The sequence below is a fragment of the Calliopsis andreniformis genome, chromosome 1 (assembly GCF_051401765.1).
Source record: "Calliopsis andreniformis isolate RMS-2024a chromosome 1, iyCalAndr_principal, whole genome shotgun sequence".
Taxonomy (NCBI): Eukaryota; Metazoa; Arthropoda; class Insecta; order Hymenoptera; family Andrenidae; genus Calliopsis; species Calliopsis andreniformis.
The window spans coordinates 1,725,203-1,739,903 of NC_135062.1; the positions used below are offsets into that span (position 1 = coordinate 1,725,203).

The 14,701-nt window shown below is 37.7% G+C and overlaps 1 protein-coding gene across 18 annotated transcripts in view; it reads left to right on the plus strand.

Moving 5' to 3' along the window:
• LOC143177745 (cyclin-dependent kinases regulatory subunit) overlaps positions 1-12,639 on the plus strand; it is a 38,770-nt gene extending 26,131 nt beyond the window's left edge. For 12 of the 18 annotated variants that reach the window (XM_076375937.1, XM_076375867.1, XM_076375929.1 and 9 more), the window contains 3 exons: positions 8,581-8,681; positions 8,920-10,018; positions 11,797-12,639. Coding sequence is in view for 13 of the 18 variants with exons in the window: in XM_076375929.1 (XP_076232044.1) it covers positions 8,581-8,681 (101 nt within the window). In the remaining 5 variants the exon portion in view is untranslated. Of the gene's footprint in view, positions 1-8,580; positions 8,682-8,919; positions 10,019-11,796 lie in introns of those variants that run through there. The other 6 variants (XM_076376076.1, XM_076376050.1, XM_076375999.1 and 3 more) reach the window with 4 other exon arrangements.
• The last annotated feature ends 2,062 nt before the right edge of the window (positions 12,640-14,701 follow it).

A 14,701-nucleotide genomic window follows, 5' to 3' on the forward strand; every position in this document is an offset into this window, starting at 1 on the left:
TTTTTAAATACAGTAGAGTCTCGGTTATCCGAGGTGATGTGGACCGAGCCTACCTCGGATAATCGAAAACTCGGATAATACGGAAGGGTTAATGGGAGTTGATCAATCGTATAATAAAACTACAAAAACGTTTTGGTAGAATAATATTGCACATATATTTAAATTTAATTAATTGTTTAATTGAGTGAAAGTTTAATTAAGAGGGGGGTGACACGTTGGGACGTATGAAAATCATAGGTTTACTTAAATTTTTTGATTGATTAAGTTGTCACTCCTCCTTAACTGCCTTAAAAAAATCTATTTACACGTTTTTACTCTTTATGTTCAATTTTCGAAAAAAATGAGGTTATCTTTTTTTGTTTTATTGTACCTTTTCTCTTTTTTGCTGTTACATTCCGTAGGCGTCTCAAGAAGGAAATATCGGCAGATGTAGTATCCTCTTGTTGTTCAATATAAGATAGAGCTGCTTCGATAGCAGCTAGGCCATCACTGTGTGATATTTTTTTCACAGATTCTGTGCACGTTTCATCCTCCTCCTCCTCTTCATTTTCTTCTTTTTGTTGATTCACAACATTTATAATTATATTGTCGGTCATTTCCTGGTTTTCATCTTCATTCATCCATTCTGTAATATCTTTTGCATTAAGGGCCTCTGAGACGGGAAATTTATTGGCTATTTCTAAAATTTCTGTTTCATCATTTTTCTTCTGTCCATCTTTGTCATTTTCATTAGTAGAACCTAACATTTTTTCCCAGGACCTAATCATGGTAGATGATTTAACACTATTCCATGCATCCGCCAACCAGTAAATGACATCCTTGATGTTAATTTTTTTAAGGCTTTCAACAACACTTTTGTCATTTTCCAAATCTTCGAGTAAATGCTTTAGAAGCTGTCGTTTATAATTTCGCTTTAAAGTCTCGAGTACCCCTTGATCAAGTGGTTGAATAAGGGATGTCACATTCGGAGGTAAAAAAGCTGCTCTGATATCACCACAGACAAGTTCACTTACATCTGGATGAGATGGTGCATTATCTAAAAGTAGAAGTGCTTTGATGGGAAGATTTTTCTCCTTTAAAAAATGTTTCGTGCTGGGAACAAAATCTTCATGAAACCATTTTCTAAATAAACTTGAGTCCATCCATGCATTTTTTTGATTTGTGTAGTTCACGGGTAGATTTTTTGTATTGATATGTTTAAAGGCTCTTGGATTTTTAGACTTTCCAATAACACATAGTTTAAGTTTGTGCTCACCAGATGCATTTCCACAGGCCAATATCGTCAATCTTTCTTTATTTCGTTTGTACCCTGGAGCGGATTTTTCGTTTCTGGCTGCAAGTGTTTTTGAGGGGAGCATTTTAGGATTTAAACCTGTTTCATCGCAATTGTAAATTTGGTGTAAACTTAAATCTTCTTTCTTTATTATGCTCCTTATTTTAGTTGTAAACGTGGCAATTTCTTCCGTGCTAGCTGATAATTTTTCCCCACAGATGTTTAATTGTCTGATTCCGAATCTTTTTTTCCACCTATCTAACCAGCCAATGCTAGCTGTAAATTCTTCTTCCTCGTCCTCAAATTGCTTGTGGAATTCTAAAGCTTTAGCTTGTAAAATTGGCCCAAAAATTGGGCTACCTTTTTCTCTCATTTGAGTAAACCACAAAAACAGAGCTTCTGAAGTTTTTTCAAATTCTCCTTTTTTCATCGTTTTCCTGACCATACTATATTCACTACCACATCCCGAAGCATATCGTGAATTGTACCATTTTTCAATGTGCCCTTTCTTTCTCTTCCAATCACCCACAGTAACTTCACCGACACCTAAATCAGTAGCCACCTTTTTTAGGGATTCTCCTTGATCCAAGCGTTGAAGTGCATTAAATTTCGTTTCTAAAGAAACAACAACACGTTTACGTTTTCCACTCATGCTACACAGAACACACTCTACAGATTTAGTTGTCTTTCCGTATCGAAAGTTGTAAGGTGACTGATGCACTGTTTGTCAATCTTTTTACCAGTAAATCTTATAGTTTTCTTACTTCGCTCCGACATTTTTCTTTGAATTCCGCGGCTTCTTTCGCGGCAAAGAACAAAACGGCGGCAGCGCTCTTTATAACGTTGACGCGCGGCGAGAAGCAAAGAATGCCGCGCGTCGACGTCGGGATATGAATCGCTTTGTTTTAATTAATTTTTTTCGTATTTTCGTTATTTTACGTAATGTTTGGACTTTCTTTCATCAGGAGATGAAAAATCGAATGCTGTTTCGCTCGTTAAGATCCGATAACAACTGCATTCATTCTGTAAAGAGTACACAAACGGCTAGTTCTGTCCTTGTCTTCGGCGGTCGGCTTGTGATCTCGAGTCTCAAACCTTGCTGGGAAAGGTTCCAAAAAAAAATTACGGTTCCATATTCGCGGACACCACTGTACATATTTTGATTCACAGCACCTCGGATAATAAGGAACACCGAACTCGGATAACCGAGATCCTACCTTAAAGGTTGAAGCTCCTCGGATAATACGGAACCTCGATTAACCGGGACTCGGATAACCGAGACTCTACTGTACTACTTTATGATTATTGTTTAGTTTGGTTTTTGATAATAATGCGGTAATTTTTTAGGATTAGGGCCTCCCCACCAACTATTTTGCACCTTTGCTACCTTGTAGTTAAGAATCTGATAGAAAAAGTTGTCGCTCGCTTCTCATTTTTAAGATATAAAAGTTTATAGTACGGTGCTGGCGCCACTGTATCAGATATACAGTACTGACAGAATCGAGCTTATGCGCATGCGCAAGTTCTGTGGAGTCATGGAACGCGCATGCTGCTTCTCAAAGCTTGAAAATTTAGAAAAAATAGTTTACCGCAATGGCAGGATATTCGGTGACTCAGATGATGAATAACCCTTGGCTATTGCTTCAAGACTTAATTGGAAATGCGAGTAAGTAGCCCTTGTTTATTCAGCAAGCATTTGGAAATAGAAATCTCAATGATCATAATAGAATGATCATTATAAATTTCTGTTACCTAAATGGATTTGCCAAAGGTGTTCTCCATGAGGTATTACAATTTACTCTAATAAAGAACTACACGACAAGAAGACGATATGAAATAGCGGCTCGCTATAAATATTTGACCGATATAACGTATGAAGAAGAAAGGCGGAAACGCGTGTATTCCTATTCGGTGTTCCATAAAAGAATGTTTAAACACCATGTGTTTTGAAATATTTGTAAAGAAATTATTTTTTACATAAATATATAAGTACTAACTTCTTTGCCTCTGGAAATAAAAAGAAATAGTTTGACTGCAACCCCTGCTTTATAAATATATAAGTTCATGTGCTTGCTCATATTACGTCCTAACTAGACGCCAGTACTGCCGGGGGGGGGGGGGGGGGGGGGGGGGGGGCAAGGCGCCAAATCTATAGGGGCGCCGCTGCCTAATGCTCCCCCTTCCCCGCCCCACTCAATGCCTCTCATGGCGCTCGTATTCTCCGCTCGGTGCGGATTTTCATCTGTAATCTGCATCGCGGCGCTCGGTTCTCCCGCCACGTGAGGCGCCTTTCACCGCCTACGATTGGTGGGGCGCTCCCACTACCACCTTAGCGCGTGTGGTGGGGATCACTGGACCTGGGCAGGGGCGCCGGTGGTGCCAGAGTCGGCACTGCTAGACGGTGGTCGTCTCGAGCGGCAGAGATCAACCTTAGGGGTTCTTGCTCTTTTAAAGTGCTAAAACACACCTTAATTAAACTTTCTCTTATATGTATGGTAAGGAGAGGGAGGAAAGTGAACTGGTATATCTTGTTTGGGTTTAACAATTATATATTTATTTGACAAGTCGCAGTTTAACATACCAACTCCTTTTTCTTAATTGAGAGTACAAAGTCACGAATGTCATCTCGCTAGTGTAGCCGGTCGCTGGTCACTCGGAGTTGTTTCGCGTCGCGAGTTCCTTTGTTTCACGCACTTCCCTACTTTGTACTTCGCGGACTTACTCTACGCGGTAAAAAGGAGGCGGATATGAACTTCGCGGAATTATTAGCTGTTCCTTTCGACTCTTTACGCGATTTACCGTTGCTACGCGATACGCCCTCGCTGTTACAGTGTTACAGCTCTCACGTCGCGGCGATGGTCAGAGATTCGCTCTAATCCCGGATTGACTGATCCTGACTGAAAGACTAACGACTGATTGTCTCATCTCCTCTTTATAATATTCCTTTTGGATCATTCTTCGTAATACCCAAAAGGAAAACGCTTACGCGTTGTTTTGTTGCATCAACTCGGCGGCGACGGTTATAATCGCTCGCATAACAATGTTGTAAAATGCATCAGCATTTCTCGCTTATTGACAGCAAAAAAGGGGACCAGGTGAAGGCCGGATATAACACTCTATATTGCAAATTACTAAAGTAGATACTGTACATGTTTGCTTTATTAGTAAATACACTAATATGTTTGCTATGTATTGTATACTTCAGCAGCTAGTATTATATAAATTTCTGTATTGCATCCAACGAATTGATAAAACAAGCATATTTAATTATAGTTACTTTATTAGTTTGGGGCATAGATGAAAACCAACTATCATTAATTTATATACTCGTAAAGCAAGTAGTTTTAATAACGCTAACTTCAAAAGCATGGTATGTATAAGAACATTATTACTTTATGTACTTATAAAGCAACCATTTTCAATCATGTTCACTTCATAAGTTTCCAAAATAAAAGTAGAGCAATAGTTTATGTGTAATACTTGTTTAGTGTGGACAATAAATGAATGCTCTTCTATATTGCAAACTATATTTCACTAGCACGCATGCGTGTCTCATGACTCCGCGTAAGATGCGCATACGCATGAGCTCCATTCTATCAGTACTGTGTAACTAATACAGCGGCGACCGCACCGTAATATAAACCTTTATATTTCCAAAACGAGAAAAAGGCACCAAGTTTTTCTTCTAGATTCTTAATCTATACATCAAAATCTACAGTGTAGCAAAGGCGCAAAAAAATTGGTGAGAAGACGTTAATTCTAAACAATTAACAATTCATTTTGTAATGTAAATGTAAAATAATACAATTATTAGTAAAAAGACAGTCAAGTGCACGCATAGTAGACGAATCTTTAAATTCAATTTTTCGGAAAACTAGACGTCTTATAAAAAAATTTTATTTCTCATTTTCGGTTTACATATTTCTACAAGTAATAGAATGTCCTCCTTCCCGGTTGTATGCACCACGCATCCTCTCACATCTTGTATCAGAGTTGAACATTATTCAAATTAAATTTTATTTGAATAACATTTTGAACAACATTTCTGAATAACGTTGAGCTATACGCTTCCCATATATTTCAGCAAGCGGTTCCGACGCTTCATATAGTCTTATACATATACGGGTATTTTATACATGTTTGTATGTACATTTTTAGACTCTAGTCTATATTAAGACTAGACTCCAAAACTGGTTGAGACTGCTAAAACTGCTGAATACTGTATACACCATATAGCACGGTGTATACAGCTTCAGCAGTATGTACAATTTCAGGAAAATTTGGACTGTAGCCATAATAGTTGGGTTTGAAAATATAACTTTGTTGATTTTAAAGTATAAATTATGTATAATAGCAAATGATATGTTTATTTAATGACGAATTATCAGTTAATTTCATTACTGTTTATGTAAAGGAAGTGGGCCCCAAAGCCGGGGCTTTTAAGCCCAGTACCAATCTGACCGAAATTATGAAATTATATTCGTACTAATACATCTCACAATACCATAAAAGGATTTTTCAAAAAAGTGAATAGATTCAGAATTACAGACGATTTTAGTGTCGGATTTTATAGAGGGAATTTGTACTTTTTGGAAAATAACGATACATTTCATATTGTTGCAGTTGTGCCCGCATGATACTATTTTCCTAAAAACATCCCTCAGATATAACCTATAAACTGTATAAGAAACAACAACTTGCTCGAGCGACCACAACATACACAATCTGTAACTATAGTAATTTGAAAACCATTGCGAATGAGTGGTTCTTATTTATGGACTTGGTTTGAAGAATTTTCGCAACTTCTTAAATCTTTTATTTTGAAAAGATTTCGCGTATTGTCGGATGATTCCATTTCTCATGATGTTGCTTCATCATCCGACCAACATGAAGTTACGTCTTGAACATATTGTTCAAATTCTCGCGCCAGCTGCTTGGTGTTGTCTTCATAATGCAGTCCGTAACTCAAATATCATAGTACGCTTGCTGTATGGGCACAACATCCTACAACTCTGGCACCAGTCTTGCACTGACAGTACTAATCACATACAGGGTTAGGTCCAACAGTGGTTTCTATTCACAGATTGTACGTCTTACATGTATGATGAGAACGGATTTCTATCCTAAAAATTCTTTTGTCTTGGCGATATACATATAATAAGTATATATCGTCATTATACATATATTCATCAGTGTAAAATCGAGCCTGTTTCAACTGATAGACGCCGAATGTTAGGTACCTTGACTCTTCTAAAGTCAACCGAGGAAAATTCGGCACTGAATTTTTCGCGATAGTTGTCCATATGACACGCTTTTTCGCTTAATCTTCTTTCTCAACACACTGCTGCAGTGTGTTGGGTTGCTTCACTAATTGTAACATACGATCTGCTATTCTAGCATCTTCTGGCGTGTCTACAACGTGAGGGGGTCGAAAAGCATAGGATAGTGCACATACAATTCTGACGTAATCTCTGATATGCGGAATTTGTGTATTTAGAAAAACTTTGTTAAGAGCTTTCCAAGTTTTTGTAAGACCATTTACAGCTTCTACTACCCATCGAAGTTAGTAACAAGTTATGATTCATTTGCTTGAATAATGGAATGCTGTCTACCCTTCTCTGAAAAATGTAGCACGCATCCATATCAGAAGATTGGGAAACAATTTCAATAGCTCATATGGCATTTTTCGTTAAATAGCCATTGGTTTGTATGTGTTTGTCACAGAATCTTGACCTTTCCGGTATCAAGAAATCACTATTATAAACCTTCAACCATGCTTTAGATGACATTCTAACACGACCGTTTGGATTCCTGAATACTATACATTTCGAGCCTAATAATAATGGTCTTTTAATTGGAAGTTTTATTTTACTAGTACTTCTAAAATTATTTATATCGAACGCTATGCAGCTTTCAATAGATTCATCATTATTCGCAGTTGAAAAACTTTACGAATTGATGACTTGACTTGTACAAAGAACCGTGGAAGTATTGTTCGAAAACTCAGCACCTGTATCCTTAACAAAAGATAATGCTTTTGCAACAATATAACAACAAGAATCGCATATCTTTAACTCGCGTGTTATAATGTTCAATGTAACGGACGTTAAACGCCGACTCCGCTTTGGATATTTATTACAAGCGCATTTATTATGCTTTGATATAGTAAATAATACCGTCAAGATTTAGAAGTTAATATTACGCGTAACTGTCTTGAGACTCCAGTATACGCTCTACGAAATCTAGTAAGCACTGTCGCAATTGATGATCGCGACAAGGAAGATACTTGAACGTAACAACACGGTACACTGTATAGCTCGGAGGAAAAAACCAACGTCGTATCGCCTGGCGCGCGCGCATCATATAGCTTACGCTTACACCGATCAAGAAAGACAGGTCGCGCACGTTACTAGATGGTTTCAGTCCGTCAAATTAACGAATTTAGGCCTACTGGAGAGTGTTTTATCGTAAACAAAATACTTTTGACTCTGTTACGGCGTCTGCTGTAGACAAAATACCGCAAGTGTCACAAGAGCGCCAAGCGATACGACGTTTGCTTTGTACTTACCTTGTACATCGCCAACATGAAAGAATGTTTATGGTTCAAATCCGTTCTTGTCAGGAACGGAATCATCCGACAATATGTGAAACATTTTCAAAATAAAACATTTAAGAAGTTGCGAAAATCCTCCAAACCAAATCCATAACTAAGAACCATTCATTCGTAATAGCTTTCAAATGGCTAAGTTATAAAAAACTATAGTTCTCAATTGTGTATGTTTAATGACTTAAGTTGTTATCTGCAAAGTCTCCTTTTTCCTCATAGAATGTTTGGACAACATTTTTCATTGAGAAAAAATCGTAAACTTCGATCGACATCAGGCGTCTCTCTCCGATGTAAGCTCTACAGGTGGTGTGCGCTGAAAAAGTACTGGATTTGAATGTTTGTTACTTTTTACACAGTTTATAGCTTATATATGTAGGATGTTTTTGGAAAAGTAACATCATGCGGACTCAATTGCAACAGTATGAAATATATCATTTACCAAAAAGTGCAAATTACCTCTATAATATCCGACACTGAAATCGTCTGTAATTCCGAATCGATTCACTTTTTTGAAAAATCCTTTTATGGCATTGTGAGATGTATTAGTACGAATATAATTTCACAATTTCGGCCAGTTTGGTACTGGACCCAAAAACCCGGTCTTAGGGTCATCCTCCTTCAATACTTCTACAATTAAATCAGAAACTTATATTAGTAATTACTATAGTGACTAATTAAATTAATTTAAATTTGCTTCTAGAACCTCATGTGCTACTGTTTCGTAGACCTAGGACAGATGTTCTAACTACCGCAGGAAACGCTGCTTTTCGAAGACAGTACAGAAGTGTATATTATGTTTAAGTGGGTCCAAGTTTTTAAATATCTTAATAACATTCTTCTAGTGAATTTTGAATAAAACATAATAAATAGACTGTAGAGAATAACTAACCTGGTTTAAAATCATAATTACATTCAAAATGTATAATTTATATACTTGAAAGAGTTTGAACTATTGTGTATGTATATAAATTACTTTTAAAATTGAAACATGTAGATATTTAAAGATTAATGAGATTAATTTTGATTTGCATGATATTAGGTAATTTTGCCTCCGTGCGCCACGCCAGACCGCCATATTAGAAGACACCGCGAAGAAAATTTTCACCATGCCAAAGAACGTGTGTAAAAGAAGAAGCCATCAAGCTAAATTAGAAGCTATCTTGAATAAGATTCTCCCTTCTATCCCGGAGTCCCTCACAATTATAATAAAATTGTCCCCGTTTCTTCTTTAAAATTTTTGTTACAATTTCCTATTCCAAAGACACTACCAGCCCAGCCAACGCATGCAAAACCAGCAACAGAATTAAGGTCTACGCCAGAGACTGGCCCAGTGGTACCAGAACCGAGGCCACCGGAATTAAGACCCACAGAATCAGCTTCAACTCTACCACCTCCAAAAACCAGGACATATAAAAAATGCAAATTAAATCAAATATATAATTCACAAACATTTTACAACAAAAATGGATTCATTCCATCCCGCTTATTTCCCCGGTTATTTCCCTCCCGGAACCCGACTGGATGGCATACAAAGCCCCCCACCCCCACCCCACCCCTGCAGATCCATGTCAGAAAGCGTGAAAAACGTTCCGTCTTTTCAAAATGGGAGTGGCAGCCTCTTCGAACTCGGAAGGGAAATTGTCACTGCAGAAGATGCCATCCGACACTTCAGGGTTTCGCACTACCAGCAATATTTCCGCGGGATTCACCATCAGCGCCACCAGCGAAAGGTCCCACTTCAACCCCCGTCGCAACCAAAACCCGTCAGCGGTCCACCAAGCCGTTTACGGAGGCACTGGGCAAAGTCGAAATCACGATTAAAATAGAAAAATAGAATAAAATAATCTAAATTATGAAACACTGTGCAGGCGCATTCTTAAAATTTTGAATATAAAAGGATCCATCCAAGCGGTAGAGAACAAATTCGTTTTCTAGCAATCGTGGTGTTAGCACGAAGATCTTGGAGGCAGCTGGTATAGCCATCCAGTGTTAATAAGACCGATTCCTGTAGCGGTCGACCCCTGTAGGGGCCTGATGTCAGGGGGGAGGGACAGGGATAACGTCGCCGAGGAGACTGACTTGACAGGGGAGGAGCTTTCCACTGGGATCTTCATCCAGACCATACCAACACATAGCAAGTAAGTAAGCTTAATAACCGAACCGTCGGTAATTTAAAACTTCTACATTACCCATCTTGATTACATTGATGAGTAATGGATTAGGAAGGTGAAAACTGATAAGTAATTAAGTACAATAAATTAAATTTAATAATAATTTTAATTAATATAAAAAAGCATTTAATATAATTTGACACAGTCTTAGATCGAAGGTCGTGGCACTCAGATGACCACACTGTTAATCACTTTGCTTATTTAAGTTGTATTGTTCCACACTCAATAAATTTCGCATTAAAAAAATCCAACAATATAATATGACATATTAGGACCACGTCTGGAACTTTTTTGACCCTAGGCATACAAATGAAAGTCGGGCTCCTTTTTATATCAATAAGAATGAAGATGAGGATAATATTTATTTTAAAAAAGTCATCGTTTTTGACGCTGTATTAATTTATTTTATTAGTTTAAGGTTCCAAATATTTTAAAATGAAACTAAGAAGTTAATATTAAATTATTTTAGAAATTAAAACTTCTTTTTTTAATTTTGGCATTTGGAAACTTATTAATCATATTTTCGTAACAAATACTTTTTACAATATCCGTTTCTATGTATAAGATTGCTAGTGTGTTAAGTTTTTGTTCTGAAAGGGTACTGTGAAAATAATTTTTTACCAGTTTTAAAATGGAGAATGAATGCTGCCCTTCGGCATTGCTTGTTCATAATGTAAAAAACAATCTTAAAATTATTTCGTCGTTAGGAAATGCGAATACAATTTTGTTTTCAGTTATAAAATTCAGTATTTCAGAAGCGTTGACTAAATTCTCGGCTTTGCTTAATATATCAAACTGTTCCATTTCTACTTTCAATTCCGTAACATTTAATTAAATCATTACCATAAATTCTCTCAATATAAGTTTTACAGTGCATGAATACTTCTTCGCTATAATTAAATACAAATTTAAATTTATTGTTTATATTATTGACATTGTCAAAAAAGAGGATAATGTCAATTTTATTTTATTTTGTTCCAGTTCTCTTCTGTCTCTTCTTTTCATTTTTTCACATCCACTGAGATCTTTGTAAGACATTATTAAAGATATCTATAAGTGATATTCAAAATAATATTTATATAATTTATATTTAAAGGGAATTATAAATTTATATTTCAACAATACAATAATAATAACTTAATAAATGCAAAGTAAAATAATGCATTATGATTTATTTATTAAAAACGTTATTGTTTTTCAAATTAAGTAAATGTAATCAGAGAATCAAATGTAACATACATTCTGGATTAAAAAAATATGGCAGAAGACTAAATAATAAAAGTAAATAATATTTAATGTACTGTAGACTGACGAGTGTTTCATATACATATGTATGCCATGTTTTATATATTTTTGTATACGCAGAAAGAAAATACCTTTGCAACGTGAAACATAGTTATCATCAAAAAGTTAAAATGAGGATGTAAATACACCTTATCATTTATAATTATAAAGAAAGAAAATATTGTCATACAGGTAACACAAAATTTGCAGGAGGAACTCTCACGTGTTAAAAGTAAAGTTCTTACCATTGTGAGGTCCTTTGACATGCTTTGGTTTGCTGATAGTAGTTTGACTTCAATGTATTTACAGTTATGTAACAACCAGCTGCGATTTCACCCATGAAGAAATCGAGTTTTAAAAGACAATTTTTCTTTTACATTTAATAAATGATAAGTGATAGCTAAATCTGTATAGTGGCAATGACCCGAGCATACAACCATATCGTAACCTCTATCCCCTAGATTAAATCATCGTGCCAGCGACGAGCGATGCACTTGCGCACACACAACAGGACGCTTCCCATTACGCATACGCACAAAATCAGTACGTGACTGAAGCAACACCCTATGGCGTGCGATGGAACACGCATTGACGACATGATGACGATCAAGCAGCGACATCGCAAATCAATCGGCGAGCGATACTATCAATACGCTTGCGCGAGCATCACCAGACGCATGCGCCAAGATCTCCGAACCAATCAAGAGCACATATCCTGACTCCTAAACGAGTCAGGCGATGACTCGATTCGATGACTCCTGAACACGCAGGCGCAACACAACGCTACCCCGACATCGAGGGCAGTCATCGGGCCCAAAAGAGGGAGGAAATTTTCTGGTATAAATAAGACGGTGCCAGCACCAGCATTGAGGTAGAACAAAGACAGTAGTAGTACGTAGCGCATTTCTCACTCTGAATCCAAACGCTCAAATCATACCGAAGCAGCTTTAACCAACTCTTTGGTTCCTTCGATCTAGGCAGCTTTAGCCAGTTCCTGGATCACTCCTAACCGAGGCAGCTTTAACCAGCTCCTTGGATCCTCCGAATCGAGGCAGCTTTGACCAGCTCCTTGATTACCGACCGAGGCAGCTTTAACCAGATTTTAACCTTGGCCTTTCCTTGATCCATATCAACATTGATCATCACTGCCATCTGCTCGGATTGTAGATCATTAATATTCCGTCGATGTAGAAACTCGCGACAATTACTAATTCATATACTAATAAGAATCTCTTTCGTTAAAAGACTGAAGTACACATAGTTTTAAGAATTGTGCCAAGTATTTCAAGTTTGTACAACTCTTAGGTCAATAAATGTTGTTATACATTATTTTAAAGAGAAATCACAGTTTATGAAATTTATTTCTTAACCGCACGCCACACGAATCGTACTGCCTGTAGAATGTGCCATTCTAAATACCACTACATTCATATTATTCATTGTTCGCCCACATCCATACAATCTATCGCATTATTACATAATTTAAGATCGTCGTTCGAAAGACTTTCGCCAGTTGCAACTTGCAATAATTCTTCAATATCTGGCGCATTTATATTATCCAATCCTGTTTCATTAGCTAGCTCAACAATTTCGTCGACATCAACAATGGATTCTCTTGTGTCAACATAATTTGTGTAATTATACGATAATTATACGATAATTACACAATACATTTAGTTTGAAATAACTAAACAATACATGTCTTAAACTTTTTTATTTAAAAATAAAACTCTTCATATTTTGGTGCCCGTCTCTCCTGCCTCTGTAGCCGCTGTCACGACCCCGGTCAAAGTTCCTGCCGCCGTTCTTTCACTTGCGTAGTGTGAACTCTTTCTCTATAATATTAAAAGTAAACACAATTATTTATCTATAATATTGAAAATAAACATAATTATTACATTTTTTGTGACTTATAAGAGAAATATGATTAGTTAGTGTGTGTTTAAAAAAGCGATAATATAACGAGAACTCTATCTCGTTTGCGAAAACCGTTGTATGTTGATCTACGTGACCAACTGAAGGTCGCCTTCGGTTGGAGATTCCGTTTCACTCATAACAAACACGGTGAATTTGAAGAAGGACTCATTTTTAGACAATTACAGCTGAACTCGAACAGGTGAACGACCTGTGTCAGCTGTTCGAATTTTAGGCCCGACGTCGAGTGGGAACGTCGAGCCTGGAAGAGAGAGAGAGAGAAAACTGTTGAATGTTGAAAAAAGATAAAGTATAATAAGCGAGCGCCGCGTAACGGCTAATTAGAGTATTCTGCGCATTCGCGGAGACACGCACGAGTCTCGCAGTCAGTCTTGTGCCAGTCCTTTGACAGGTAACAGTTCAATCAGTAGAAGTACATAGCCATTTCGAGACTACTTCGAAGAGAGCATCTTGGTTTCTCCAAAAGGCTCGAAGTACTCGAAGAGTAAAATTCTCGCTGACTGAACGATTTTCTCTTGCGGTTTGATCTATTCGACTGTTCGGCTACCGCGTATTATACGCATGACAGACGAATCAGCTTGCAAAAAAGAGATTTCTTTGGCGATTGAATGCACTCTTGGAATCGGTGATTGTCACAATTCTCTGAATTTGCTAGTCGTCAGAAGAGCATCGAGACCACTGCTTAGGTGCATTGGTTGACGGGTACATCCGGACAGAGTAAACGTAAGTGCTTATCACCTCTACGTTACTCGCGCTCTACCATCCATTTAGTAGCAACCCCCGTGTGACGAATAGATGCACACGGTGCGGTGAACGGCGTCGTAGAGCCTCTGGCCGTCACCAGCCTCTGAGCCTAGCACCAGCTAGGGATAGTGCATCTCACAGCTCGCGAATCTCTGCTCCCGCAGTGATTCACACGAAGCAAGCCTTTTTATAAGATGCATAAGACGTAGAGATGAGGTTTCCTCCTCTCTGTGGATTCGCCTATCGACGATTCCTCTAATGGTAAAGGAAAGTCGATTATACAGTCCACTGCATTACCTTCGCGTTACAGGCAAGGTATTGCTATAGGCTTGTTGTCACAGCCAGGAATCGGGAATATTCGGTATAGCTTGATTTACACTCTCGCTTACCGTCGCGGTTTCGCCGCTATTTTCTTTTCCAGACGCCAGCGTCGCTGACTGGCGTCGTTCGGACCAAGGCCCCCTCCATCGACAGCCACAACGCAGTCTGCCACGGACGAAGAGCCCACCGTCCAGGAAAACAGAGGACCTCCCGCCACGCCTGAAAAATATTAAAATAAACGTCGTAAATAAGCCCTTGTAAGGGCCAATTCAAATTTAATCGAGTGTACTTGTTTCTTTTTCTATACCCTCATTCTCACCTTGTCCGGACCCCAGTTAGATCATTTCCTTTAAGCGATTCTAACAC